At 44.2% G+C, this 26,634-nt stretch overlaps 1 protein-coding gene across 2 annotated transcripts in view; it reads left to right on the top strand.

Moving 5' to 3' along the window:
* The window catches only part of Nrde2 (NRDE-2, necessary for RNA interference, domain containing), a 46,737-nt gene extending 20,382 nt beyond the window's left edge, over window positions 1–26,355 (top strand). The window contains exons 5-14 of one of the 2 annotated variants that reach the window (XM_010616294.3): window positions 4,631–5,081; window positions 6,030–6,435; window positions 7,764–7,897; window positions 10,612–10,732; window positions 12,640–12,815; window positions 14,946–15,332; window positions 16,208–17,136; window positions 18,181–18,319; window positions 23,983–24,054; window positions 24,584–26,355. In XM_010616294.3, the coding sequence (XP_010614596.1) occupies window positions 4,631–5,081; window positions 6,030–6,435; window positions 7,764–7,897; window positions 10,612–10,732; window positions 12,640–12,815; window positions 14,946–15,332; window positions 16,208–17,136; window positions 18,181–18,319; window positions 23,983–24,054; window positions 24,584–24,709 (2,941 nt within the window). In that variant the 3' untranslated portion in view covers window positions 24,710–26,355. Of the gene's footprint in view, window positions 1–4,630; window positions 5,082–6,029; window positions 6,436–7,763; window positions 7,898–10,611; window positions 10,733–12,639; window positions 12,816–14,945; window positions 15,333–16,207; window positions 17,137–18,180; window positions 18,320–23,982; window positions 24,557–24,583 lie in introns of those variants that run through there. The other variant, XM_010616293.3, reaches the window with a different exon arrangement.
* Window positions 26,356–26,634: the final 279 nt, after the last annotated feature.

Raw genomic sequence — 26,634 nt, 5'->3', positions numbered from 1 at the left:
TGTCCATGGGTTTCTGTGCTGCGACAGGGTAGTGCCTCAGATCTGGGTCCCCACTGAGATGGGGAAGTCACAAACATGACCTAGCAGGAGGCGTGCGCTCTGGCTGTCTCCTCATTTCACAGTGTCAACCTGTCAGTGCCCACAGATGTACCTTGGGAACGAAAAGGAATCTCAGCAAGGTTAAGGAGCTGCTTAAGATCAGGCAGCCAGGGAGCAGCATGGTTGGGGTTTGAACAAGTAGAGGTAGGTTTGTGGTAATACACTCCACTTTTGGAGTTGGAAACAGAGGACCTGTGTTCTCATTCTGACTGCTGCTGACTTGTTGCATAATCCCAGGCAGGTCACGTATCTTTTGAGCTTCTCTCTCTTTTTTTTAATTTGTAAATTGGAAATTAGAATTCATGTCCTGCTTTACACTCAGTTATCATTAATATTTGATATAGAATTGGAACTTGGTATGCAACTTTAAAGGGTTATTTATTAATAGATGAAAAAAACATTAACAAAGAGTAGCTCTTGAGTTTCTGCTAATGAAAGGCACAGTTTTTTGGAAGAAGAGTAATTAGGCCCAACTTTAGTAGTCTAAAGTGCAAAGATAGTACTAGTAAAAGACTTGGGGCATTGTTGATTTCCTTGTAATTTAAGTTTCAGTGGGACAGTCTTGCCTGTATAACTGTTATTGCCCAGATCTGGGAAGATGTGGATCACACAGCCCTCTGAGCTGGTCAGAGGACAGTGGGGATGCTCTGTTAGGCCCTACGTTTTCACACTTGAAGAACAGTGACAGTCCTAGATCCTTGAGAGGATGGTAAGAAGTTACTTATGATTTAGACTTGCTCCATCCTGTGAGAATTAGGCGAGGGGTAATGAATATTGGCCCTTGGCAGAGACAGGATAATTGTCGTTTAAGCTTTGCTGGGCTGTCCTTTGGACACACAGTGTTCTGTGTGACTCAGGGAGGCAGAACCAAGACTGAATAGAAGTGCAGGGAGTCAAGTTTAGCTCAGTGGAACAGAATGTGCACCCAGCACTGATACCGGTGTGTGGAGTATAATGGTAAACAGGGCTTAGGTTCTGAAGTTAGTGTGTCACATGGAAATGATAGTCATTACTTTTTGAAAATCCTTAGGAGTAAAATACTGTCTTTCAGTGAAGTTCAGCTCAGTTTTTTCCTCCATTTTTGAGTAGATTGTTTCTTTGGCCACATAGCAGATAAAATAATTGGCATATGCTTAGGAGGAGCCAAGTTTTATAAAATGTGAAAAACAGTTTAAACTTATCTAGCTCTTGCTTTGTTGCAGATAATCTTCCAAAGGTTTTACATTTGTACAGTTTTTTACCATCCCAGTAATTTTGTGACACAGGTCCCCTTGTTATTCCCATTTGACATATGGGGAAACGGAGGCACAGATAGTGCTTTTTTGTTTTTATGGTAGTGGAGATTGAACCCTCAGCCTTCTGTGTGGTACCACTGAACTACATCTCCAGCCCTTTTCTGACTTTATTTTGATATAGAGACTTAGTAAGTTGCTCAGACTGACCTCACTCTTGTGATCTTCCTGCTTCAGCCTCTGAGTAGCTGGATTACAGGTATGAGCCACTCTGTGGTTTGAATGTAGTTTGTGCCTCTGAATTCATGCAGTTTAATCCCCAAAGCCTTATGTTGAAGGTATTCAGGGGGTGAAAACTTAATCTAACTTTGGTGTTGATAATGAGACCTTTAGAAAATGATTGGATTCGATTTTGTCATTTGGCTTGAGCCCCGTGAGTGAATCCTTGTGTCTTTGTAAGGAAAGACTGAGAGAACAGATGGGCACAGAGGTATACACGCATTCCTGCTACGATGTGATGTAGTGAAAAGGGCCCCCACCAGTTCTTGCATCCTGCTGTTTGGACTTCTGGCCTCCAAAACTATGAGCCAAACCAGACCTCTCTTCTTTATAAGGTAGCCTGCCTCAGGTATTTTGTTATAGTAAGGAAAAGCTGCCTAATAGACACAGCTTTTAATAACATGGTTAAGTTTATCCAGTTAGTCAGTGGTAGTATTGGAATTTAGACACAGGTAGTTGGGCAATGTAAGAGTGTACATTTGTAACTAATGAGGAAATAATATTGAATTAGTAGTAAAGATACAAAATTAGCTTTTTTAATTGAAATTTGTTCCTTCTAGAATGACAGGCTTATTTAGAGCAACCTGATGCTCATTTGTTAAGTTCATATGTATGTTTGTGGTGCTTGAGATTGCCTCATGAATGCTACACTGTACACACTACCACCAAGGTACACCGCAGCCTGGTTCTGGTTGCTTTTGATTCTCGGTGCAATAGAGAAAGATTATCCTAATGTAATCTAGGAGGAATTGAGTGTGATAGAGATAGTCTGTTTTCTGTTGCTGTACTGAAATACCTGAAACCAGGTAATTTATAAAGAAGTTTATTTGACTCATGGTTGGAGGCTGAGAAGTCCTAGAGGATGACATGGACCTCAGCTCAGTGTCTTCCTGCTGCATCATAACATGGCAGAGGACATCACATGCTAAGATGGAACAAACATGCCTGCTCAAGTCTCTCTTCCTTTTCTCCTATAAATCTGCCAGTCCCGTTATGGGAGCTTCATTCTGATTTCCTTATCAGTCCCAGTTACCTCCCAAAGCTACACCTGTGAACATCCATCATCAAATGAATTTGGGGGTTGGGCTTAAAACTTTCTAGAAAGACATTCACGCCATGGCAGGGTTTCATGGAGAACTTGTATGTATATGTGAGGAAATATTTTCCTTAAGTGATGGAGAAGGCAGGGCAGGCCAGGAGGGCCCTGGACAGTGGAGAGAGCCGAGGTGGGCCCAGGGCGAAGTGGAACAGAGCTTTCTGGGAGCTGACAGAAGTAGAGCCCGCTCTTCCCTGCCCTCTTCTGACCACAGTGTTTTATCATACAGATGTTCAAGTATACAGCAGAAGTTGAAAGAACTTTACACTCATGTAACCACTTCCTACATTCTACACTAACATCCTCCTGTTCTTGCTTTGTCACACATCTGTCTGTCAACCATCTTATTGTTTGAATGCATTTTAAAGTGAACCGCAGACGGTTTATTGTACTACTACCTAAATATATCAGCATGCATATTACTAGCTAAAATTCAATATTTTAAAAATTTAAAATCTGCTGCAATTCATATGCCAATTTCAGGTATTGACAAGTGTATACATCTGTGTAACCCAGACCTCTATATAAATGCACACTGTTATTGTGATCCCACCCCAGCATTTCCTATGCTCCTTTCCATTCTGTCGCCATCCACACTTCCTAAGGACAGTGACCATTCTCATTTTTTTCTACCATTGATCAGTTTTGCTGAGTTAGAATTTTATATACATGGAATCATACAGTACAGTCTTTTGTATTTGGCTTCTTGCGCTCATTACAGCATTTCTTAGATTTATCCATTGACATTTATCAGCAGTTTGTTCCTTTTTATTGATAGTAGTATTCCATTGTATGGTATACCACTGCTTGTTCTTCTGCTGGTGGACACCTGGGCTCTTTCCAGTGTTTGGCTGTGAAGAATAAAGCTACTGAGAACATTCATGTGCAAATCTTGTGTATACCTATGGTTTCCTTTTCTTGGGTAAATACCTAGGAATAGAATTGCTGGGTCATAGGGTAGGTGTGTGTTTAGTATTTTAAGAAACTGCTAGTCCTTTTCCCAGAGTGGTTCTACCAGTTCGTGTTCCCACCATCAGCACATGAGAACTGTGGTTGCTCACTGACATTTGGTGGTGTAAGTCTTACACATTTTAGCTGTTCCAAGGGTATGCAGTGTGTCTGTCTCATTGCGGTTTTAATTGGCACTCCGTTGATCACTAATGATATTGAGTACTTTTTCATATTTCTGTTCGCCATTCATGTTTTCTTGTCTGAAATTTTAGCTGATATCTTTTGCTCAGTTTTTAATTGGATTATTTGCTATCATACATACAGAAAAGTGAACAATTTTCTTTAGCCCTGTCCTGTGCAAGTATTCATTAGTTGTCTGTCGGTAACTCTGGGAACATCTAAATGTTTCATAAAAGCATTTTAAAGCCCAGTCTCTCTTCTACTAGAGTAGAAAACAACCAAATATAAGTTCACTTGACATACTTTGTTTCAGGATTAAAAAAAGAATCTTAGATGTATTGTCTTCTCAAGCAGGTATGCAAGATAGTATTGAGGAAACAGGAGTGATCTAGGAGATAGCTGACCTAGGTTCCAGGTCTCAGTGTGCTTATTTAGGAACTGCATCAAGGAGGGGATGATACTTTCTTCCTTACCTGTCACATATGGCTGTGATGATCAAATGACAGAATATATGACTACTTGAACTACAAAGCTTTAGAAAAATACAAGTTTCTACAATGTAGAAGACATGTTATTTAAATTCAGGGAGATGTTAATAAAGGGTTAAACTGTAACAGGAAGAAGTCAAGCCCGACAGAAAGGTAATTGCTAATCGTCATATGGCTCTAAATAAAAACAATTTGAAGGCAAGGTGAATTTGTATACATGCAGCGAGCCTGGGTAACTAGAGTTTGGGTCTAATGAGCCCCCAGTCACTAGCAAGTCACAAAGTCTTTTCTTTTCCACATGTCAGATACAAGAGGAAAGGAGACTCCTGCCTGGGCATTAACCCTAAGAAGCAGTGTGTATCTTGGGAAGGAGTTTCCACAGTGAAGAAGCATTCACACAAGCATGTTGAGCGCTATTTTACCAAGAAGAGTGTGGGACTAATGAACATCGATGGAGTTGCTATTACCAGTAAAACAGAGCCTCCTTCCTCTGAGCCAGTCTTGTTTATCCCAGTGAAGGACTCAGATAATGTGGCTGCTCCTGTTACGACCTGGTTGAATCCTCTGGGGATTTATGATCAGTCAACCACACAGTGGCTACAAGGACAAGGTCCTTCAGAGCAAGAATCGAAGCAGCCGGACTCCCAGCCAGATGGAGAGGATGGTATTCTCAAGGCCAAGGTGGAGGAGTTTAACAGGAAGGTTCGGGAGAATCCTCGGGATATTCAGCTGTGGATGTCGTTTGTGGCTTTTCAGGTAAGTGCCACTGGTCTGGTTCTCTTACCTTGGAATGACTTTACTGATTTGGGGCAGACCATTTCCTCCACAGCACTTCTTGAGCTGCGGGGAGAAAGCCTGGTGCTGGGCACATAAAGGTGATTAGAATATAGTCCTTGCCCTCAGCCTGCTCCAAGTCCAGTGAGGAAGCCTTATGCCTGAGGAATAAATGCAGCCTGAGGTAGGGAATGTGTTCGGGGGACTTGAGAATGGGGGAGAGGGGGTGTCACTAGAGAGGAGGAAAGGCTGCCAAGGGAGAGGAGACTGTAGTGCTGGGGATCTAGCCCAGATTCATACATGCTAAGCAAGCGCGCTGCCACCCAGCTACATCTCCAGCCCAGGAACAGACTGGAGAGAAGAGTAGATGTTCACCAGGCAGGGAGAGGTGTTCCTGAAGTATGACCCGCCCAGGCTTTTCAGAATTGTGAGAAAGGCAGGGTTGCTCAGGAAGTTACTGAGCATACAAGCCAGTTAGAGCTTCCCCAAATATATGTTTTCATCCTGCATTTTGAACCATTCCTGCAAGTATTAGATTTTGTTCCATATCTGGCTGTGCTATTGATAAGGTTGACTCTTCAGGAAAGGGTTTAAAGGCACTGTACATAAATCTCAGGTAAAAATGACAGTAAACAGGTCATTTAGGTGGCATATATACCCTAGGAATGGAGTTTTCATGAAAAGAAATTGTGATAAATAAGTGGCTATCAATAAAGTCTGAGTAAATATGTTTTGGTACCGGGGATCAAACTCAGGACCTTGTGCTTGGGAGGCAGGTGTGGTGCTGCTGAGCTAGATCCCCAGTCCCTGAGTAAACTGTTTTGAGAGGTGAAAAACCCATCAAGAGCTGGCAGTCAGTTTAAGCACTGTTGAGGCTCTGAGAGGCCTCCCTTCCATTTTCACTAGTAACTTGATGTTTCTGTTGTTGAGGATGAGGTCATGAGGAGTCCTGGCCTGTATGCCATTGAGGAGGGAGAGCAGGAGAAGCAGAAGAAGTCCCTGAAGCTCATCCTGGAAAAGAAGCTGGCCATTCTGGAGCGGGCCATTGACAGCAATCAGAGCAGTGTGGATCTGAAGCTGGCCAAGCTGAAGCTGTGTGCCGAGTTCTGGGAGCCTTCCACACTGGTCAAAGAGTGGCAGAAACTGATCTTCCTCCATCCCAATAATAGTGCTCTTTGGCAGAAATACCTTTTATTTTGCCAGAGCCAGTTTAGCACCTTTTCGATTTCAAAAATCCACAATCTTTATGGGAAGTGCTTGAGCACTTTGTCTGCGGTTAAGGACGGCAGCATGTTATCTCACCCTGCATTGCCTGGCACGGAAGAGGCCATGTTTGGTAAGCAGTAAGCAGCTTCAGTTGTGTGGGAAGAGTTGGACTTTGTTGCATTTGACTTTAGTTGAACATGAAGATTTATTTTTAAGAGCTGATTTTTTAAAATGCTATAACTCCAGTTAATTATAACAGGTTACCCCCTTCCTGCAGCTCTCGCGGTGGGCAGATAGGAGTGGGATGAGAGCCAGCAGAGACAGGAAATAACTCTGGACAGGAAGCTCCAGGTTTTCTACTTATTGAGCCAGTCAGATCTTTGGCTGTCAGTGGTCTGACCTGTTGGGACCCCCACTTACAGGGTCTCTGGCACAAATGTACACGTGATGAATACTGACTGCATGGATAGCAGTTATTTGTTATTATGCTGCTGATGTTTCTGGTGTGTCCCAAAGAAGCCTAGAATCTAAATGTATCAGTCTTCAGCATGAATCCTGGGTTTGTCCTTCATGAACTGTGGTCTGACCTCAGGCAGAGCCCTTGAGCTGTATGAGGTGCAGTTCTTCATCAGGAACAGTGTAATACCTGCTTTGTAAGACTGCTGTGTGCATTAAATGAGATGATGCATAGTGAGTCCAGCTCCTTGTGTGGCACAAAGCCGGCATTTATATGAAATTCAGTATTACTGTTAGTATCGAAAATGTAAATGTGTTGCTCTAGAAGTAATAGGCATTTCCCCCTCTGGTGAGGAGTCTGACATTTGGGGCTGGAGGTGTAATCAGTGGTACAGCATATGCTTAGCATGCAGAAGGCCCTAGGTTTAGGCCCCAGCAGCAAATAAATAAAAATGAGTAACATGGAATGTATTTTTAAGCCTTTGGTATTGTTTGTTATGTGCTTAAATAGCTTCATGTTATTAAGTGGAATTATACCACAATTAAGATGAACAGAAATTTTCAAACGTGGGAACTGAGCGTAAAGTGCAGCTTGCCGTCAAATAGTGCCATCTAGTGTTCAGTCAAGTGCAGATATTTGCTTTCTGATAAAAATCGATGCCATCCTTTTCCTAGTTTTTCTTGTGATAGTGAGTGTTGAGTATTTGATGACAATATTCATGTCAACCAGTTGACTTATTTTTAGGTAGCATATGTATTTTTTATTGTTAACATTTATATTCTGTGGTGGTTTAATATAAGAATTAGAAAAACTATTTAGATTACAGTGCTGTTGTTATTTCTTTAAAAGTAGGACACGTGTAAAATCAGGACTGTGTTACAGCTTTGAAAATGTAACTAATTTTTGGTAAAAGGAATTCTTGGAGTTTAACTGCATGTGTTGAGAAGATTCTTTCCGGCAGTGGTATTAACGAGAGTCTTCTCTTTGCCTTCCCACTGCAGCACTCTTTCTTCAGCAGTGCCATTTTCTGCGGCAGGCTGGCCACTCAGAGAAGGCTGTCTCTTTGTTCCAGGCCATGATCGACTTCACCTTCTTCAAACCCGACAGTGTGAAAGATCTGCCTACCAAAGTACAGGTACCAAGTTCTGCTTGCATGATCTGTCTCTTTCTCAGAAGTAGTCCAGTGATCTGAGGAAAATTCTATACTGAAAGTTGTGAAATGTGGATAGATAAAAGAAGCTCTCTCCCTTTTCCCCCAAATAGAGATTCACTGAAGTCTTCCTCCTCTTGTATGACTCTTGTTTCTTTGTTACTTTTCAGTACTAGTGATTCAATTCATGCTTTTGCTACCTCTTTAGTCCTTTTGTCATTTAAAAGTTTGTAACAGGGTGTCAGTTAAGTCTCTAAGTTGCTCAGACTGGGCTCGAATTTGTGTTCCTCCTGCCTCACCCTCCCAGAATGCTGGGATTACAGGTGAGCACCACCATACCTGGCTGTTCTTGCTTAAATGTAGGTTACAGGGAACAGTTGTCATGCCATTTTAAGCCATAAATTACTGTCTCTCACTTTTATACCTGTTAGTCGAGGTCTTATGTTGCTGCCCCAGTTAACCTTTATACTGCCTCAAACTTTGATAGAGTTGCAAAGCAAATTAGAGTCAACACTAGTCTTCACTGAGGAGGGCTTATAAGATGACAAGTGAACATTGCCAGTGTCTGTTACACGAAGCAATAAAAACATCCTGTCAAAGATCTATGCATATGTGAAAATCTCTCTGTTCCCTTTTCCACTGAAGAAAACTCAGTTTTCTACCCCGTAAAGAGGGTCAAGGAATATGACTAGAACATCTGAATTTCTAGTAACTGCCCAGAGTCTGTCATTAGAGGATAAGTTTCATTCAGAAAGAACTGTCATGAATTGCCAGTAAAGGCCATTTTCATCATGATGCTACCTCTAGGCAAAGTGGGGCTAAAGAAGTGGTTGTGTTTTTTTTTTTGTTTTGGTGGTACCAGGGGTTGAACTCAAATTCTTGCACTTGAGAGGCAGGCAGCAGAACCACTGAGCTAAATCCCCAGCCCTAGAAGTGACTTTTTTGAGACAGGGTCTCGCTATGTAGTACATCTGTCCAGGCTGGTCTCGAACTCATGGTGATCCTCCTGCCCCAGCCTCCCAGGTAATAGAATTACAGGCGGGCAGCTAGAAGTGATTTCTTAGCTGGTTGTGAGGACGCTGAGAGTCAGGATCTGGACTCCTCTTGCTCTCTGTCTGCTGAGACTCACAGTCATGATAGGTGTGGTCACTGGGGGGTAGGAGAGCACCTCCCATAGCTATGGTGCATTGAGAGCCACTGCTCGGAAGTGTCCAAGAGACCCTGATCCAAGGTCTTGAGGTTTTAAATACAGCATGTGTGTTTCCAGAGCACTTACGTGGCGACTTTGAGTAATGCTTCTTCTTAACAGTGCTCCTACATATTGCCTCAGTTACCAAGTGACACTGTTACCATAAACACAGTAACAGAACATGAAACAGGCATAGTCTGAGATCACTGGTCTGTTTCTTGGAATAAATGAATTGGTTATGAACATTTGTCACACTATTTTTAAAAAATCCTCCTCCTTGTTGGGCATGGTGGTGCACATCTGTAATCCCAACAATGGGAGGCTGAGGCAGGAGGATTGCTGTGAGTTTGAGTCCAGCCTGGGCTACATAGTGAATTCAAGACCAGCCTGAACTACAGAACAAGATGCTGTCTCAAAAACCCAAAAAACAAAACAAAATCCTTTTTCTTGATGGATTTTCTTCCATCACCTGTTAAAAGAGCAAACCGTAAAGAGGGAGCACAGTTTACCTTCCCAAGGGTGACCGGGACGCCCACATTAACACATATGGGTGCCTGGCCCTGGGGTGACTCTCCTGGTGACGCAGCCCTTTCGTCATCGGGGGGGGGGCACTGTCCAGGCTCAGGCTACATAGTCCTGTGACTTAGCCTGTGGTTTGCCTGTCAGAAGCCTGCTTGTCTGTCCCCTTTGAAAGGTTTCTTTCGAAAGCTTTTCTGACTGTGCTCATTTGTACAGTCCTGCCGCCCGCTGATAATAGGATCACCCTCCTGCTCAGCACTGCTTTCATGCTCTATTCTGTGGGGGGTTGTTTGTCGTGGTGAGCTGCTTTCCACATACTGCAAACTTAATGCCCGAATGGATGGTGGAGCGGCTCAGAGGGCTGGGCTTTAAAATGCAGACCATTTTACTTTCCACATGCCTCCCCTGCACGTCTGTACCAACCAGCATTTATTGAGACTCTACTATGCATTGAACACTGCCAGGTGACCAGATGTTAGGCATAAACAGTTACATAATACGTGGTTGTCCCCTCTGTAGCTCACAGTCTTTCCATTGAAATTTTGAATTTTCCTTAAAAGGTTTTGAAAGCACCATGACTTCAGATACTGGTCAGGGAATCCAGTGGCATTGGAGGAACTGGCAAATGCTGCTATCCCTGGTTAAGTACTCTGGAGGGTCAGAAATAGGAACCAAGCCTTGGCCAGTCTTTCTGTAACCTAATGTTGAAAGTGGCACCCGTCACTTTGCCATCTTTGGTTTGTTGGATGTCACTAGGTCCAGCCCACACTGAAGAGTGTGTATACCAAGGCAGGAGAGGGGCAGTGGGACCAACATTGGGGGCTGCCGACCAGACTAGATACTGCTTTTTTTTACTTGGGTCTGTATTATGAATTGACTTTAAACACAGAGGGCAAACATGATTTTAGGTGTCCACCAGCACTTGCTTTGCCCCGGGACACAGCAGTCTTCTGCAGGAAAGCTTTAACTTCTGTTTTTCAAATCTGAACAGGTGGAATTCTTTGAGCCCTTCTGGGATAGTGGAGAGCCCCGGCCTGGGGAGAAGGGCGCCCGAGGCTGGCGGGCCTGGATGCACCAGCAGGAGCGGGGTGGCTGGGTGGTCATCAGCCCAGGTAGGCTCCTCCCAGCAAGAATGGGTCTGTCTTTCTCACCTTGAATTTATTTTTACATCTTCATGATTATCTGTCAGTAGCTCAAGAACATTGTACAAACATCAAAATGTTTTTTTAAAAAAACGAAGTAGATTACATGGGACAATAGAGCGTTTCTTTTCTTTAAAGACTTTAAAGCACTCAATATCCCCTTCCTTGAGTACATAGGGCTCTAGAGATTTGAGTTTCCAGAGGAAGAAATTTATTTCTTCTGTAAGCTGCTTCTGAAGAAGGAAGCTTATTGCCAGCCTCCCTACCTCTCATTCTTTTTATTACACATTCAAGACAGTCCTTTTGTTCTTTTCACAGACCAACAGATCCTTTGAAAAATACTTTTGGCTTTTTTAGGGATATTACAAAAATAATTATTAACTAGCATTTGTATAACTACCATTCTACTTCATCCCAAGGTACTTTGCAGATTTGCATTCTGACACAGAGCTATCCACTTAAAAATATAGTGTAAGCTACATGTGTGGTTTCAAATCCTGTAGCCACATTAAAAAAGTAAGAAGGAGCTAGGCATAGTAGGGGCACACTAGTAATCCCAGCACTCTGTGGGGTGAGGCAAGATGCAGAAGTGGAACTGCCTGCTGATGCGGTAACTCTGTGTTTAACTTTCTTACCAGCCCTGCTGTGTTTTGTAGAGGCTGTACTAGTTTACATTCCTGCCAGCAGTGCGAGGGCTTGCAGCACCTCCAAATCCACAGCAACACTCAGAGCCTCTGGACCTTCTTGAAATTGACATTTCTTCACTTAGTACAAGGTTCTTGAGAAACATAATAATAATTTGTTCATTTTATCATTGAATAGTCCATTATATAACTGTATCACAGTTTTTTTAATCATCTGTTGTAGGACATTGGGGTAGTATGAATAAAGTTGTTATAAGCGTTAATATATTTGTTTATTTGTTTGTTTATTTATTTGAGTAAATACAAAGTTTGATTTTTCTGGGCTCGGTGTCCCAAAGTACAATTCTGGTTAAGTGAATGTTTAGTTCTATGAGAAACTGTAAAATTTGTTCCTATGTGTCTGTACCATTTCATATACCCCCCCCCTTTTTTTTTTTTTTTTTTTTTTGGTTTTTGTTTAAATATTGAACTTTACAGGCAACTGAGACTGTTTTGCTCTTCCATTCTGCATGCCCAAAGTTGGGAAACAAAGTGAAATAAATTATTGGATATCCTGAGTTGATGTTTTTGTCAAGTTACAGCAACAAGTCATAACTAATTATAAATTTTTTTAATGGCTAAAAATTCTGATGGCTTAAGGAAATCTAAATTAATGTAGTTATTAAGTGCCACTTAACATTCTAAAACTGTGGCCCAAAACAGTAATGTTTAGTTACATATGGCCCTTTTGTTTGTTTGTTACTGGGGATCAAACTTGTGTCCTTGTGTTTGCAAGGCAGGCAGCAATACCACTGAGCTAAATCCCTGGCCCTACATGTGGCTCTTTATAGTTAAGTGAAATGAAGAATTCACTTCTTTTATTGGTTACATTTTATTGGCTACAAGTATGCCACTTGTAGCTGGTGACTTCCATAGTAATGCAGAAAAATAACATGTTTATAATTCCAGAAAGTGCTCTGGAGCAGTGGTTTTCTAGAGTATATGTCATTCTCATTTTTGCTGTGACAGCATTAAAAATTATCTGGTTCCATGCTCTTATCTGCCTGTTTTCCCTGTGCCTTACCTGCTTACAGGAAAATCCCTCAGTGCCATTAAGTGCCTGACAGGCTGCCCATACCCAGTCCATCTCGGCAGGCCGGGTGCCCATATGGTGCCGGGCATAGTGGGTTGTTGGAGTAGTGATGATGGATTTATGTACGGCTTAGGTGAACTGGAAATTTCATTCCTGTGCAGATGAGGATGATGATGAACCAGAAGAGGAAGAAGAGGAGATAAGAGACAAGACTCTGCCCAGGTGGCAGATCTGGCTTGGTGCTGAGCGTTCACGAGACGAAAGACACTGGCAGCCCTGGCGCCCTGATAAAACAAAGAAACAAACTGAAGAAGACTGTGAGGATCCTGAGAGACAGGCATGTGTATCCTCCGCCACTGGAAGGAAACTGGCCACAGGGTCTTTGCATCCCTCTCACTTCTGTTGTCTATCTGGAAGAAAGTTGCTGGGCTCTCCAAGCACTTGGCTGGTTTAGGCGATGCTAACCTGTTCCTGTTCAGTTCTCAGGAAACTTCTGACTAACATCAGGACAGAATTTCATTGTTCCCTTGATGGGGAGCATATAGGCACGTGACCAGGTAGTTCTTGGCCCTCATAAGGAGCTAGGCTTCCACGGTTACCCGCTGGAGATTGCCTTCTTGGTCATCTAGCTAATTTTTCACATGGAACCCTGTGGTCTCATCTTCTGGATTCCTTAATTGTGTTCTTTCCCTGCTGTTGGATGCATGGAAATGTAGCAGCCAGATTTGATTCTGGAAGACAAGAGAATCAGACTCCGTGGGGACATCTGCAGTTTAGTTTGTCTTGTTGAAGAAGGAACTAGTGTTGATGGGTACCTGCCAGGTGCCAGGCATTTCTGTTAGGTTGTTTGGTTCAGTGTTGATACATGATTTTGTACATGATGCTCTGTTTAGTGGCCAGCAGCTCTGGAGGTTTTAAAATTAAGGGAGACATGTTATTTTGATATCTGGAAGTGATCCACTTTCACAAGATGCAAACTTTATTGCTTAGGTTCTCTCAGTCATGAGGCTCTGTGACCTTCCCTGCATGTGAGGTGCCTTGGCAGGGATTTTGCTTCTCTTGTTCACTGCTTGTCCCACTACCTAGAACAGTTTCTCCCATGCTCAGTGCTCAGATAATGGTCTTGGGTGTTGAAGGGATATTTGATGCTGAAAAGTGAAGCCTCAGTGCAGCATTTGATGGGATGATGAATGGGGTGGCCAGACTGGATCGGACACACAGAAAAGGGGACAGAGGTGACCTCTGGGCAGGAAGGATGGCCTGCTTCCTGGGAGGCTTCTACCCACTGGTCTGCTGTGGGAGGTGGGTCTGCTCAGAGGCCCCTTTCCTGACCATAGCTGAATATATAGAAGAGAACAGGATCTTTGTCTTGTCTCTCTTTTTTTTCTTTTTTCTTTTATAGCATTTAAGTGAACTTTTAGAATGTTGGTTTTCAGGCTCAGAATTTTGCCTGTCTTGTGAAAGCTGATTTGTGGAGCCAGCTGCTGCTGTGAGCAATTTCTTATTGTTTAGATTTTTCTCTAATCCAAGCCCAAAGGTGAAAAGCTTTCTGATTAATTGATGATTTGATGTGTCTTATTCCAGGTGGTCCAGTTTTACTGTGCTTATTGCATTTTGATTTCCTCATACCAAGAGCTATAGAGGTTGATCAGGCAAATAGCACCTTGAAACAAAGGTAATATCCTTCGTCTTAGGTTTTAAAACAGTTACACGACATTAGCCATGATGAACATGTAGTTAGTGTTAGCTAGGCTTTTCAAAATTGCTTTTAACAAGGTCTGTTGCTCCTATTGTTTCCGTCTTATCTTTTCCTGTATATTTCTTAGAGCAGTTTTCATTTCCTGAAATAAATTATATAAAGAAATTACAAAGTTAATTTTCTATCCTAAGATTTTAAAAAAATTCACAGTTTTAATTTGTCAAAGTAACTATAAAAGCAGTCATGTGTGCTTGCCGAAGTGAACACAGTTCTAGGTTTTTTGCAGATCAGCAGGGTGGCTTGAAAGCTGTTGGCTTCAGTCTGTCGATACCTTCCCTCCTTTCCAGTTCTTCTTGGTATGTGAAAGTGCTGCTGGCATCCAGGGGCTAGTGGGAGTTCTTCCCTGGCTGGGCTGCTTGGGAGGCCTTATTTTGCAGAAAACTTATCTTTATCTACTTAAAATGAGTTTGAATAACATCGAAGCATTCGTACAGTGGTACATCAGTTCATGAACTTAGTTCTCTCCATAATTCTGGTTGCAAACTACATTGGACAAGAACTGAATCAAATTTCCCCGTAAGGTCAACATTGAACCTAACCACTGAATTTGATTTGGTTCTTGACCAACTCAGTTGTGACCAGAATCATGGAAAGAGTCAAGTTTGTGGACCGAATTATCACCGTACATCCATTTAAAAAGAATTATGAAAGATTGTGAAGGCTTTGTTGGTTTCTTAAATAGGTCACTACACTTTGCCTTCATTGCAGGTGTTGTTTGATGACATTGGACAATCGCTGATCAGACTTAGCAGCCCAGACCTCCAGTTCCAGCTGATACAGGCCTTTCTGCAGTTTTTGGGTGTGCCTTCTGGCTTCACCCCTCCAGCCTCCTGCCTTTACCTGGCCATGGATGAGAACAGCGTCTTTCACAACGGACTTTATGAGGAGAAGCCCCTGACTTTTTTGAACCCTTCATTTTCTGGCGTTAGCTGTGTCGGCCACATGGAGCAGTTGGGCTGTCCTCGCTGGGTCAGGAGTCACAATCGAGAGGGCGAGGAGTTCATCCGCAACACCTTCCACCTTGTGTTGCCTTTATTTTCAGGCAAGCAAAAGTCTCAGCTCTGCTTCTCCTGGTTACGGTATGAGATTGCAAAGGTAACTCCAGCTGTCTCCTCCCCCTCTGTGTGTTTGGGGCCTTTTAGTTTCACATCAGTATTACCAGTGGGATTGCAGGGCCCCAAATGCTTCTCTGGGCTCTGCCATAGCACCTACCCCTCTAGTAACTCCTGAGGACAGCTCTCTGTAGCTGCCCCTTGGAAGGATTGCAGGGAAGAGAAGAAAAGCAGGAGCCCATCCGGCCAAGCTCAGCAACCAGAGCTGCCTATTGTGTGGTCTTGTCTTAGCAGATGCCTGTGATGATGTGGGTAGCTGGTGTTAAGAGCTGGCATAAGCTTAAGCAGGGTTAGAAGATTTAGAGGCTTATTAGAATAGATTAAATAAGCTACTTACTTATCCTGTGCTTTATAGCCATTAGCTCAAAAATTAGTCTTGAGGGCCGGGGATTTAGCTCAGTCATTCTGCCACCTCCCTCACAAGCACAACAAGATCCCGAGTTTGATCCCTGGTACAAAAAAAAAAAAAAAAAAAAAAAAAAAAAAGTTTGGATCCATTGTTCTGCCCTCTGATGGCTACATTTAGTACTGACTCTAAATACTCAAAGTTCTAAAGCTAACTATGGCTTCATGCCCCAGGTTGTATAAAAATAGTGTTTTTGATAAAATGTGGTAGCCGTATTCTTTGGAGAAGAACATTGGAAATGATTCGGCCTTGATTATAGATGTGTTAATGTTGGGCCACTTTTATCCAAGGTCAAATCCTGATTTCTTTCCTATCTCAGAGAGCATTGATGTTTACCAAATACACAATCAGTAAAAGTGTAGATGACATCAGTGCTTTCTCAAGCAAAGGTGCAAAGGGATTGCTTAAAGGTTATAGAGCACCTGGAGTCATTCTTTTTCTTTTGTCTGTAGGTAATTTGGTGTGTACAAACTAAAAACAAGAAGAGATTAAAGTCACAGGGGAAGAACTGCAAAAAACTAGCCAAGAATCTCCTTAAGGAGCCAGAAAACCGCAACAATTTTTGCCTCTGGAAGCAGTATGCACATCTGGAGTGGTTGCTTGGCAACATAGAGGATGCCAGAAAAGTTTTCGATACAGCAGTCAGCATGGCAGGCAGCAGTGAGCTGAAGGACCGTGAGCTCTGTGAGCTCAGCCTGCTCTATGCTGAGCTGGAGGTGGAGTTGTTGCAGGACTTGAGAGGGGCCGCCACAGGCCGAGCTGTTCACATACTGACCAGGCTGACGGAGAGCAGTCTCTACGGGCCCTACACTGGGCAGGTCTTGGCCACTCAGGTTTTGAAAGCTCGAAAGGCTTATGAGCACGCACTGCAGGACTGTCTGGGTGAAAACTGTGCCTCTGGTCCAGCTGCTGCCAATTCCTTGGACTGCCTGAGTAGCTTGGTTAAGTGCTTTATGCTCTTCCAGTATTTGACAGTAGGGATTGATGCTGCTGCACGGACATATGAGCAGCTTTTTGCCAAACTAAAGGTCTCCTTTGTCCCAGGGGACCCTGGCTTAGAGCACAGTGCCAGCTCCCAGAGTTTGCCCAGCGTTCTTGAAGCCATCACCCTGATGCACACAAGTCTGCTGAGATTCCACATGAAAGTTAGTGTTTATCCTCTGACTCCACTGCGGGAAGCACTCTCAGAGGCTTTAAAATTGTATCCAGGCAACCAGCTTCTTTGGTGGTCATATGTACAGATTCAAAATAAGTCCCACAGTGCTAGCAAGACCAGAAGGTTCTTCGATGCAATCACTAGGTCTGCCAAACCCTTGGAGCCTTGGTTGTTTGCAATTGAAGCTGAGAAAATGAGGAAAAGACTGGTGGAAACTGTTCAGAGGTAAGGACGAGGCATCTCCTTCATGTGTTTCATGAAGCTTTATGGGATGCTTGGTGTGTTCCCACCCCCTTTGCTAGGTTTCAGGGATACAGAAGTGGGTGTGGCATGGGCCCAGAACACCTGCTGTGGTACTCCCAGTGTGGCAGAGTAAAGTGTTGGAAGAGAGCAAGATGCTTAGAAACGAGTGGCATCTTTCATTAGAGGCTGTGTTCCTCTCTTGTGGGCCCAGCCTTTAGGGAGCCTGAATGCTGCGCTGGTTTGTGCCTGGCTGGCTGGCAGCATCTGAGAAGCTGTAGTGGGAACATAATGGTTGAGGACATGGACCCTGGAGTTGGCTTCTCTGATTCCTCAGGCAGATCACTCCTCTGAACAGTTTTCACTTCTGTTAAATGGGAATAATTAACCTTTCTCATAAGGTTGCTCTGAGGGATCAGTAGGATAAGTGCTTTGCACAAAAACCATGCATGGTAATCGCCACCTTCTGTCAATATTGCTACTGAGAACAGTGTCTGTTTCAGATGCCACCTTTTAACATAGTGTATTATGTCTGAACACAGTAGCTTCGGCATCATTGTTCCTCCTGGAGTTTTTACTATTACTTCACTTGTCCTTATATATTAGGCAAAATTGCCTTTGAATAGCATTTTGTTTTGTTTGTGTTTTATTTCTTCTACTGGGGTTTTATATATTCCATGTGAGTCTTCTTTCGTCTACTTTAAATTGAAGTCTTTCCTTCCCAGAGACTAGAGTTTGCATTCTGATTTTAGGGTAGGTTTCTATAGAAAACAGAGAAGCACAGAGTTTGTGTGGCTTCTAGGCAGACTCAGTGTGGTGTAGAAATAGAATCCGAGCCACTGCTGCCTTCTGAATTGGAGAAGCCACATTACACATGCACTTGCTGCCACCATGATCACACCTGGAGGACGACATTCCCCTGACACACTCTGATCCAGCTATTACTAACCTTTGTGGGCATGAAAGCATTCTTTCCTGCTGTGATACAAGAGAGAGATCTTGACAGTGACATGATTCCTTGCCTTGCAGGGTAGATGGCAGAGAGATCCATGCCACCATCCCCGAGACTGGCTTAACACATCGGATCAGAGCCCTCTTTGAAAATGCGATGCGGAGTGACAATGGCAGCCAGTGCCCTTTACTGTGGAGGATGTATTTGAATTTTCTGGTAAAAAATACTTGACCTTTTTTCATTTTGACAGAACTGTTTCTTCCTGCTTAAGTGAGAAAGTGCAGGTAGATGTCCATTAGCTGCTGCTCTCACACACTCTTGGCAGTGGGTAGTCCTTACAGGAACCCTAATGGCATCATATCAGATATTTCAGGGTTTGGGAAGGGGTTGTGTGTTGTCGATTTACTCAAGATATTCAGTAGAATGAAACTGAAGTGTAATCATAAGACTGTTTGGTGCAGTAGAACTTAACGTTGGTTTCTCTTTGTTGAGTTTTAATCAAATCAACAACTTGGAAGATGGTCTAAGAGCTTTCATTGGATTGAAGCCTAAGTTTTTTGCTATTTTACTCACAAGAATTTCCTAATCTGTTTTGTTATTTAAAAAAAAAAAAAAAAAGATTCATCCTATGGGATAGTTTTTGAAGTAGATATTTCCAAAGCAGCTTTATGTTCATTGAAAAGCACCATGGCGATTTGAGTATGGTGATGCCTCATGTATAGTTCTTTGAGTGTTAAGTGTACAGACTGAAATGTGTTTTCTTGACTTCACAGGGCTATGAATTGGCTTGGCCTTAGCTTAAAGGCCTGGCAGTGGAAAGGATGGCACTACTATAATACAGAAATACTGTATATCTATTTCCAACTTGTATGCTTTCTTGGAAACCATGGTTTAGTTCAAGGCTATTTAGTCATATCAATGTGATCTCCAGTGAATGCTGTTTCTTGCAGAAGCCAGGCAGGCATCACCTTTCTTGTAAATCTTACTGTATGTGTCTAATTATTCCTATAAGGTAAATTATTAAACCATGATAGGTTTTGAACATTTGTATTTGACATATAATAAAGCTGAGGTAAGGAGATACAAAGAATAAATGAAATTAGGAGAGAGCTGGGCCTCTCTGACTCCTAGCTTAGATTCCAGAATTCATCCGGATGTGTGCCTTGCCTTGGAAGGGGATTGAGAAGATACATCCCAGAGCATATGTCATGGCACATCCAGGAAAAACGAGCACATGCAGAGAGTTAGCATCAAGAGTGAATTACCATGAAAGTCTGTGCATTCCTTTCACATTTATTTTTTAGACCCAGATCTCAGGTTTTATGTGTTGACTTCTTGTGTGAAATGGGTGCTGTAGGGACTTGTGTGCTGGTGTGGGGCTCCTTGCCTGTCTATCACAGAAGGCAGTGCAGTGTAGCAGAGGACTGGGCTTTAGTCACATCCCCTCTCTGATTTTTCCAGCACTAGTACTCTTGTCAGTGTTTCTACACAAATGAAAGGGCTTTAGATTTAAATAGGGAAATCTTGCAAATGTACCAGTTTAACTTCCTCAGTTTTTGATAGGTAGAGACATGGAGCAAGATACAGATTTACAATATTTTCACCAAGGCTATACCATAGCCAAGTTTGGTTGACTTCTAGACAAAAAGTGCTGTTGACTTGGGGGAAAAAAAATCTGGACCTTAATGATTTTCTCACTTTTTGGAAAGGTGTTAAAAATAAGGATTAATTAGTACCTTGACCTTGTCTAGCAGGTCCTGAGGTATCTGTCTGGTGGACCCCCAGAACTTTAATGAAACAGAGAAAAGATCAGGTTAGGGTCCAAGTGTAAGATGTAGGCAGCAAGTACTAGGAGAGGGAAAGGGCACTGGGGGCCTTGTCAGTGGAGAAAAGTCCTTTTTGCTTCTGCATCTGTACACCTGTGCCTCCTGGGGACGGATACACAGACATGTTTTCAGGCAAGCTTGCTTTTGTGTTTGCTTTTGTTTCTGCAGAAATAATTGAAGGAATTAAAACTTAAACTGTTGGCTATGGTAAATATAGGGAGAAGAAGGAATTGGGAAAACAGCAATTAAAATTTTCCACTAAAGTTGGAATTTAGCAGATTGAAACCTTGATTTTTAGGTGAGGCCTTCCAATACATGTGTTAACACTTTTAGATTTTGGTTTTTTGTGTTTTTCTTTTTGTTCATTTGTTTTGTTTTGTTTTGAGATACTGTCTTGTTAAGTGGCCTAGGCTGGCCTTGAACTTGTAATCATGCGTTTAGCTTCCCAGCTTTCAGGTAGACTTTTTTTTTATTGTTGTTTTGGCTAAGTTGCACTAGCTTTCAAGAGTCGTGTACCCACAGAAGAAAGAGTGAAATTTAAGTAGATAAGTTAGTTGATTTTGGGGACTGGTGAAAGAATTCTTGGTTTTTTTGTTTTTTGTACCAGGGATCAAACTTGTGATCTTGCACTTGCAAGGCAGGCAGTGGCACCACTGAGATAAATCCCTGGCAGAACTCTTAATACATAAAAAAGGAAGCAGTGGCATTTTGTATTGTTGATTACCAGGTTTTCTTTTACCCTCCAGTGTAGTTTTTGTCCCATCCTGTGGACATCTGGCAGAAATTACTATGCTGATTACCACCATCTACAAGGGCTGCTGGGGAGGAAAGAGAATTTTCAGCTTCCTTCCTGGGCTGAGTGAATGAACTTGTGAAAGGGGAGCACATGCCTGTAATCTCCATACTCTGGGAGGCCGAGGAAGGGGGATTGCAAATTCTGACCTGAGCAACTTAGTGACACCCTGTCTCAGAATAAAAACTAAAAGGCACTAGGGATATAGCTCAGTACAAAAGTCTTTGTTCAGTCCCCAGTACCACAAAAAATGAAACTTCTCATGACTGTCAGTCTTCCCTTAGAAAGATGAAAAGGAACTATAGAGAGGTATCTTTATTTAAGGAGGCTGGATGTCAGTTTTGTCTCATTGCTTTTAAAAACTGCACGAGCCAGCAGTTGCTCAGATGTGGTTATAATGAAATAAGAGAATCAAATTTTGCAAAAGCCTGAAGACTTCTGCTTCTTCTCTACTTAAGAGATGTTGCTTACCTCATCTGGAGGTGGCACACATCAGATAGGAAGGCACAGAAATGCAAAAACAAGTGATTACTAAGCACCAGCAAGCAACTTGAAGTGGGGGATGTGAGCATTCGTGTGTATTGGCCCAGACATGCCACCCCACCAGTGCAGCCTATGGAGGGGAGACTTGGTAGTGCCCAGCACAGCCCTAGTGTGACTCCTGGCACCGGCCATTTGCCCTGTGCCTCTCGTGGTACATGTGAGTCTCGGGTCCTTGGGTTACATGCAACAGCAGGGAAACCTCTGTGTGAGACCTCCCTTCCTACCCCTCCAGGAGACGGTCACTGGCGGAATCAGAGGCTCACTTGGAAGCAGTAATAGTGTAACCAAGCCAGGCCGTTCTGCCTGCCATGCAGTATTCAGACACCAGAACAACACATTTTGCAAGAGAATAAGGGTAGAAGTGGGAAGCCCACATCTCAACTCCACCTTCCTGAGGACAGGGTTAGGGACACTTACGGGATGAAAAAGCAGGATGTCTGAGGCCTGTGGAGAAGTGATGGAGGTAATCAGTGGTCTGCATGTGTAATCAAACTACCTGGCTCTTCATGGGACACATGTGCAGAAAAGGTGGTGTAGCATGATTTGAGGGTGGACTTTCCAGCCCTCTGACATCAAAAAGTCACTCATCAGACACCTGTGCAGGCCCAAGATAAGTCAGTGGTTTGAGGTCCCCGAGAAATAACCTACACATCCATTATGATCATAACCCATGAGTCAGGCTTGTTATCTACAGCAGGGCCAGTGGGGATTAATAGTGTATTCCTCAGCTCCATGACCCACAGAATTAGTAATTATTTTAAAGCCAATTGAAGCAAATTAGTAAGGGAGAGCATGGGGGCTGAGGGTCATGTAAAAGTACAGAGGGTTGTTTAGTGTGCATCAGACCAGGCTGGCTGTGTTTTTTGGCTGTGAATCAGGATTCTGTCCTATGGAGTCTAGCAGACAGAGGTCTTGTTTTATTTTTTGTTTTGGTACCGGGGATCAAACTGGGGCCCTTGTGCTTGCAACGCAGGTGGTGAGACCACTGAGATAAATCACCAGCCCTAAGTCTTATTCTTTTGATAGTTACATTCCTGAGATTGGCCCTTAGTCCTGAAGAGATACATCTAAGCTGCAGAAGGTAAATATTTGGTAAATTAGTAAATGCAAGAAGATTGTTGTGGCCATTGAGCAAGGGCTTGGTTTAATGGCTCTGCTCCTTCATTAGCTGTGATCTCTTCGGTTCTGTTCTCTCCCAGTTAGTGCCCAGAGATGCTCCTGCTCTGCCTAAGCATAATTCTGTGGGGTGACGGGAGTGCAGTGAAAACTCCAGAAAGGAGGGAGGTTCCTGCACTTACAGGAATTTGATAGGAAGTCTTTGTTGTCAAGTTGAAGACCTTGGAAGGTGATGAAGGCAGGTGGGAGGGCCAGGTGGTACCCACAAACTTTTCTTATTTGAAGCACTGCTATCTGTAGTCAGAGGTGAAGGTGTGTTAGGATAGGGATTGTGGATGGGAAAAACACAGTCACCACCAAGCTCTCCTCTGGACGGTGCCCTCACATCCCCAGCACAGAAGGTATTCTTGTGGCTGACTGATGAGGAAGTGCCACAGGGAACAGCTGCTGTTTGAGGCCAGCCCACTGCACAAGGTTATAAACTCCAGAGGCCCAGCCTCAGAATTGGAGGCACATACTTGGGAGGATGCACAGCAGTGACCTGGGCCAGGTGGGAGAGAAGCTGGGCCCCACAGCAGTATCCTCGTGGAGCCTGTTTACAGCCCCGCTGTGGTCCCTGTGACTGGGATGGAACCTTGCAAAATTGAACAGGGAGTGAGGTTGTTCTTGGGAGACAGAGTTCTTGAGCAGCAAACTGGAGTCTCTGGTCCGGCTGCCTGGCTGGGAAGTACACTCTCCTGAGGAAAGGGAAAGCTAAAGGCAGAGGGCGGGTGGCGAAGCACAGACAGGCTGCAGTCCACAAGCTCTGCTTGTGCCTTCTTGTTGCACGTGCCAGCCAGTGAGCAGCTGCCCACTTGCACTGTGACTCCCTGCAGAGGCTGGAGAGAGAGGCCCCTGGTCTATACCAGCCTCTGGCTGTGTATATCCCCTTTCACACTGGGCTGGGAAAGTAAAGGTGAGGCTGAGTTGAGACTAAGGATTTCAGATCTAGGGAGAAAACCTGCTGAAAATTGAACACTGTTGGGCTTGCATTTCTGATGGAAAGTTTACTTCTTTTTGGGTACAGGGATGATGAAACTTGCCAGGCAGGTGTGAGCACCACTGAAGCTAAATCCCAGGCTCCAGAAAAGCTTACTTTTAATGCAATAAAACCTGGTAGATTTTAGAGAAATGAGCTAACCAGGATCTTGCTTTCCTCTAGAAGATAGTTTTCATCAGATGGCAAATATGAAAGCAAAAACTTTCTCTTTTGTACAAGGTCATCAGCTTCATGTCACTGACAGTCACATTCTAGGCACTGTTGGTGACACCAAGGTGGCTCCCAATAAAGGGACTTCCAAAAGAAGATGAAGGACTTCCAAGAGTCAGAAGTGATAAAACATCAACACCCTATGGCCATTTGTAGAGGAAAATGCCCTGAATCTTGGTGGCCATAAGCATTCTCAGCTAGGCACTGTTCCCATCACATACCCTGGTGCCAGGCCATGGGGTAGTCTGGCTCAAGACTCAGAAAGCCATGTACAGACCAGGAAGGGTGTTTTTACAGCTTTGGTCCACCTGTTTCAATTGATTATTTTTGTACTTTTTCCCTTTTACTTCAGGTTTCCTTAGGAAACAAAGAAAGAAGCAAAGGTGTGTTCTACAAAGCACTTCAGAATTGTCCTTGGGCAAAGGTAAGTTTTAAAGACCCAGATATCTTCAGATTCCCAAGGACCTTCCCACCAGGCCTCAGCTCAGCCAGTATCACTGGGGACCTCAGCTCTGGGGATGCAGTACCTGTCCCAAGGCACAGCCAGGGCCTTTTCCTAAGGAGTTGGAACCTGTGGACCCTTTTCTGTCTTAGAGCTGGCGCTCATGTGAGTGGGTGGTGAGTACCTGGTTTCCCAACATTTGCCAAAGCAAGCTCATTCACTGAAAGAATTGGGATCCAGGAGACATTCAGAAGTCAAACTGGTGGTGGCTGCAGTGTCTGACAACACTTTTGGCTCCCTGGAAAGACAAGGGCCACTTGGTGTTTACTGGCTTTCCCTCTTGTTTTGTGAGTCTGGCTTCCTTCCTGAATACACCTGAGCAAGGAGAGTCTGGAGGAAAGGGGCTGCGCGTAGCTATGGAGGGCAGCAGAGGGCAGCCTCACTGGGGACCTGCTCCTTTTTCTCAGATTTCCTCATACTCACCATGAGGGTGTTCTTTGTGTGCTGCTAGGTGTTGTACCTGGATGCTGTGGAGTACTTTCCCAATGAGCTTCAGGAGATCCTGGATCTGATGACGGAGAAGGAGCTCCGTGTGCGCCTGCCGCTGGAGGAGCTGGAGCTCCTACTGGAGGACTAGGGCACCAGATGTGTGTGCTCTTTCTGATCATTTCTCCTGCGTAGGTTTTGGGTGTGTACACCACACAAAAGCTGTTTTACATATTATATATGTGACTCTGCCTACCGAGATGAAAACTCACTCCTGATGATAATGAAATCTTTTATGATTGAGGTGTGTGCAGCTTCCTGTTCCTCTGCCCAGCCAGTCTTGGCCCTGGCTTGGTGTACATAGCCTCTTTGGGCATCCTTGGGGATGGCAGTGGGGTCCTGTAAGCCCCTCTGGGTATGTATGGACTTAAAGGTCAGGCCACTTAAGATTACCATCTCCTCTCTTTTTCACTCCACACAGGGGAGGGTTCTTGCTTTTCTGCCTTGGGTCAGTGTGCGGCGAGTTTCGGAGACACCTGCCTCTAGGCCAGCAGTATCCCCTGGAGCTGGTGGGCACTGCAGACTCCTAGGCAGGGCCCTGCTCTGCTGGGTCAGAATCTGCCCTCTCCTGAGCCCAGGTGCTTATGGGTCAGCAGAGCGTGGGAAGTGCCACCCAGGGTGTGAGCTCCTGCCTGCTGGTGACCCCAGCCCAGAGTGTCACATCCATAGCCACCACCTCGCTTCAGCCAAGCCAACCTGCCTGCATTGTGCCCAGGTGCTTCATCTCTTCTGCTGAAGGCGAGAAGGCGCTGTGTCCTGTGTCTGAGGCTGTGGATAGAGAAGACTCCTCTCTGCTACTGAAGAGATCCATAGCACAGTTGTTTCCAGTCAGCAAAGCAGGGTGGGAAGAACGGCTTGCCTGTATTCCCTGAGCACTGCTGCCAAGTGGGTAGCTGCATGCTGGCTTTTTTTTTTTTTTTTAAATACCTTTCTCCAGAACCACCAAAGCCTTGGATTCCTTTGCCACCTCATCCAGAAAGCCAACGCCATGGAAAGTAATTTTGGAAAGAAACAGATGGCCATAGTTGAGAAAAAGAAGGGGAAACAATAGAGCCATAGTGCTCTCTAGGGCAGTGCCTCAAGACACAAAGGACGCTGGCCAGCCTGCCCTGTCTCTCCCCACACTGCAGGCTGCTCCTCTGTCCTCTGTCGCCTCTCATGGAGTGAGAACTGGGAGCTGAGAGCTGGACCCTGAGATGGGCCGGACGGCTGGGATTCGGGCGGTAAGGCCTCTGGGCTGCTCCCTGGAGGACATTTGCCACCGTCACCCTCACCTTCTGTGTGGGTGGGCATCAAGCCAGACACCTTGCAGATCTATCTGAGGGAATAGAGCCAGAAGCCCAGGACTAAGCCACATTCTCCATAACTAATACCCCGATCCCTCGCTGCTTCTGTGTGTCTGCTCATTTGGATAGCAGGGAGCCGCCTGTGGCAAATCAGTACCCTCAAACCCTGATGGGAATCTGAATTCTGGGAGCCTGGAGTGGGCTACACATGTGGGTAGGAGACCCCAGAGACCTGATAAGGCAGCATCTCAGACTGACCACTCATATTTGCTGCATGGGAGGAGGTTTTAAAAAAATCAGATGTTTTACAGAAAAAAGATGGTGAGGTATTTATTGTTAGGATTTTTAAAAGCCTACTTGAGCCAGGCAGGGTAGCACATGCTCGTCATGCCTGCTTTCTGGGAGGCTGAGTCAGGAGGACTGCCAAGGTCGAGCTCAGCCTGGGCAACTTAATGACTTAGCAAGACCCTGCCTCGCAAAGTAAACAAAAAAGTTACGTGTATGGGGGTGTGGCTCAGTGTGAAGGCTGTGGGTTCAGTCCTCAGTACTTTAAAAAATATTTTTTAGAAAAAACCTGTTGGACAGTAAGCCTGGTGAGCAGAGAAGGGGCTTGAGCTCATTCATGTCAGTCAGACTGTTGCATTTATCGGGAGTGGTAGCTGTTTCCTGAGGGAATGGCTGAACACATCAGACACCAGGGGTCACCCAGGCCCTAGGGGTCTGGGGCAAT

This window comes from Fukomys damarensis, unplaced genomic scaffold (genome assembly GCF_012274545.1).
Source record: "Fukomys damarensis isolate Sample0158 unplaced genomic scaffold, DMR_v1.0_HiC HiC_scaffold_21, whole genome shotgun sequence".
NCBI classification, from domain to species: domain Eukaryota; kingdom Metazoa; phylum Chordata; class Mammalia; order Rodentia; family Bathyergidae; genus Fukomys; species Fukomys damarensis.
The sequence above is the reverse complement of the archived record's forward strand: the minus strand, read 5'-3'. Positions and strand labels throughout refer to the sequence as shown.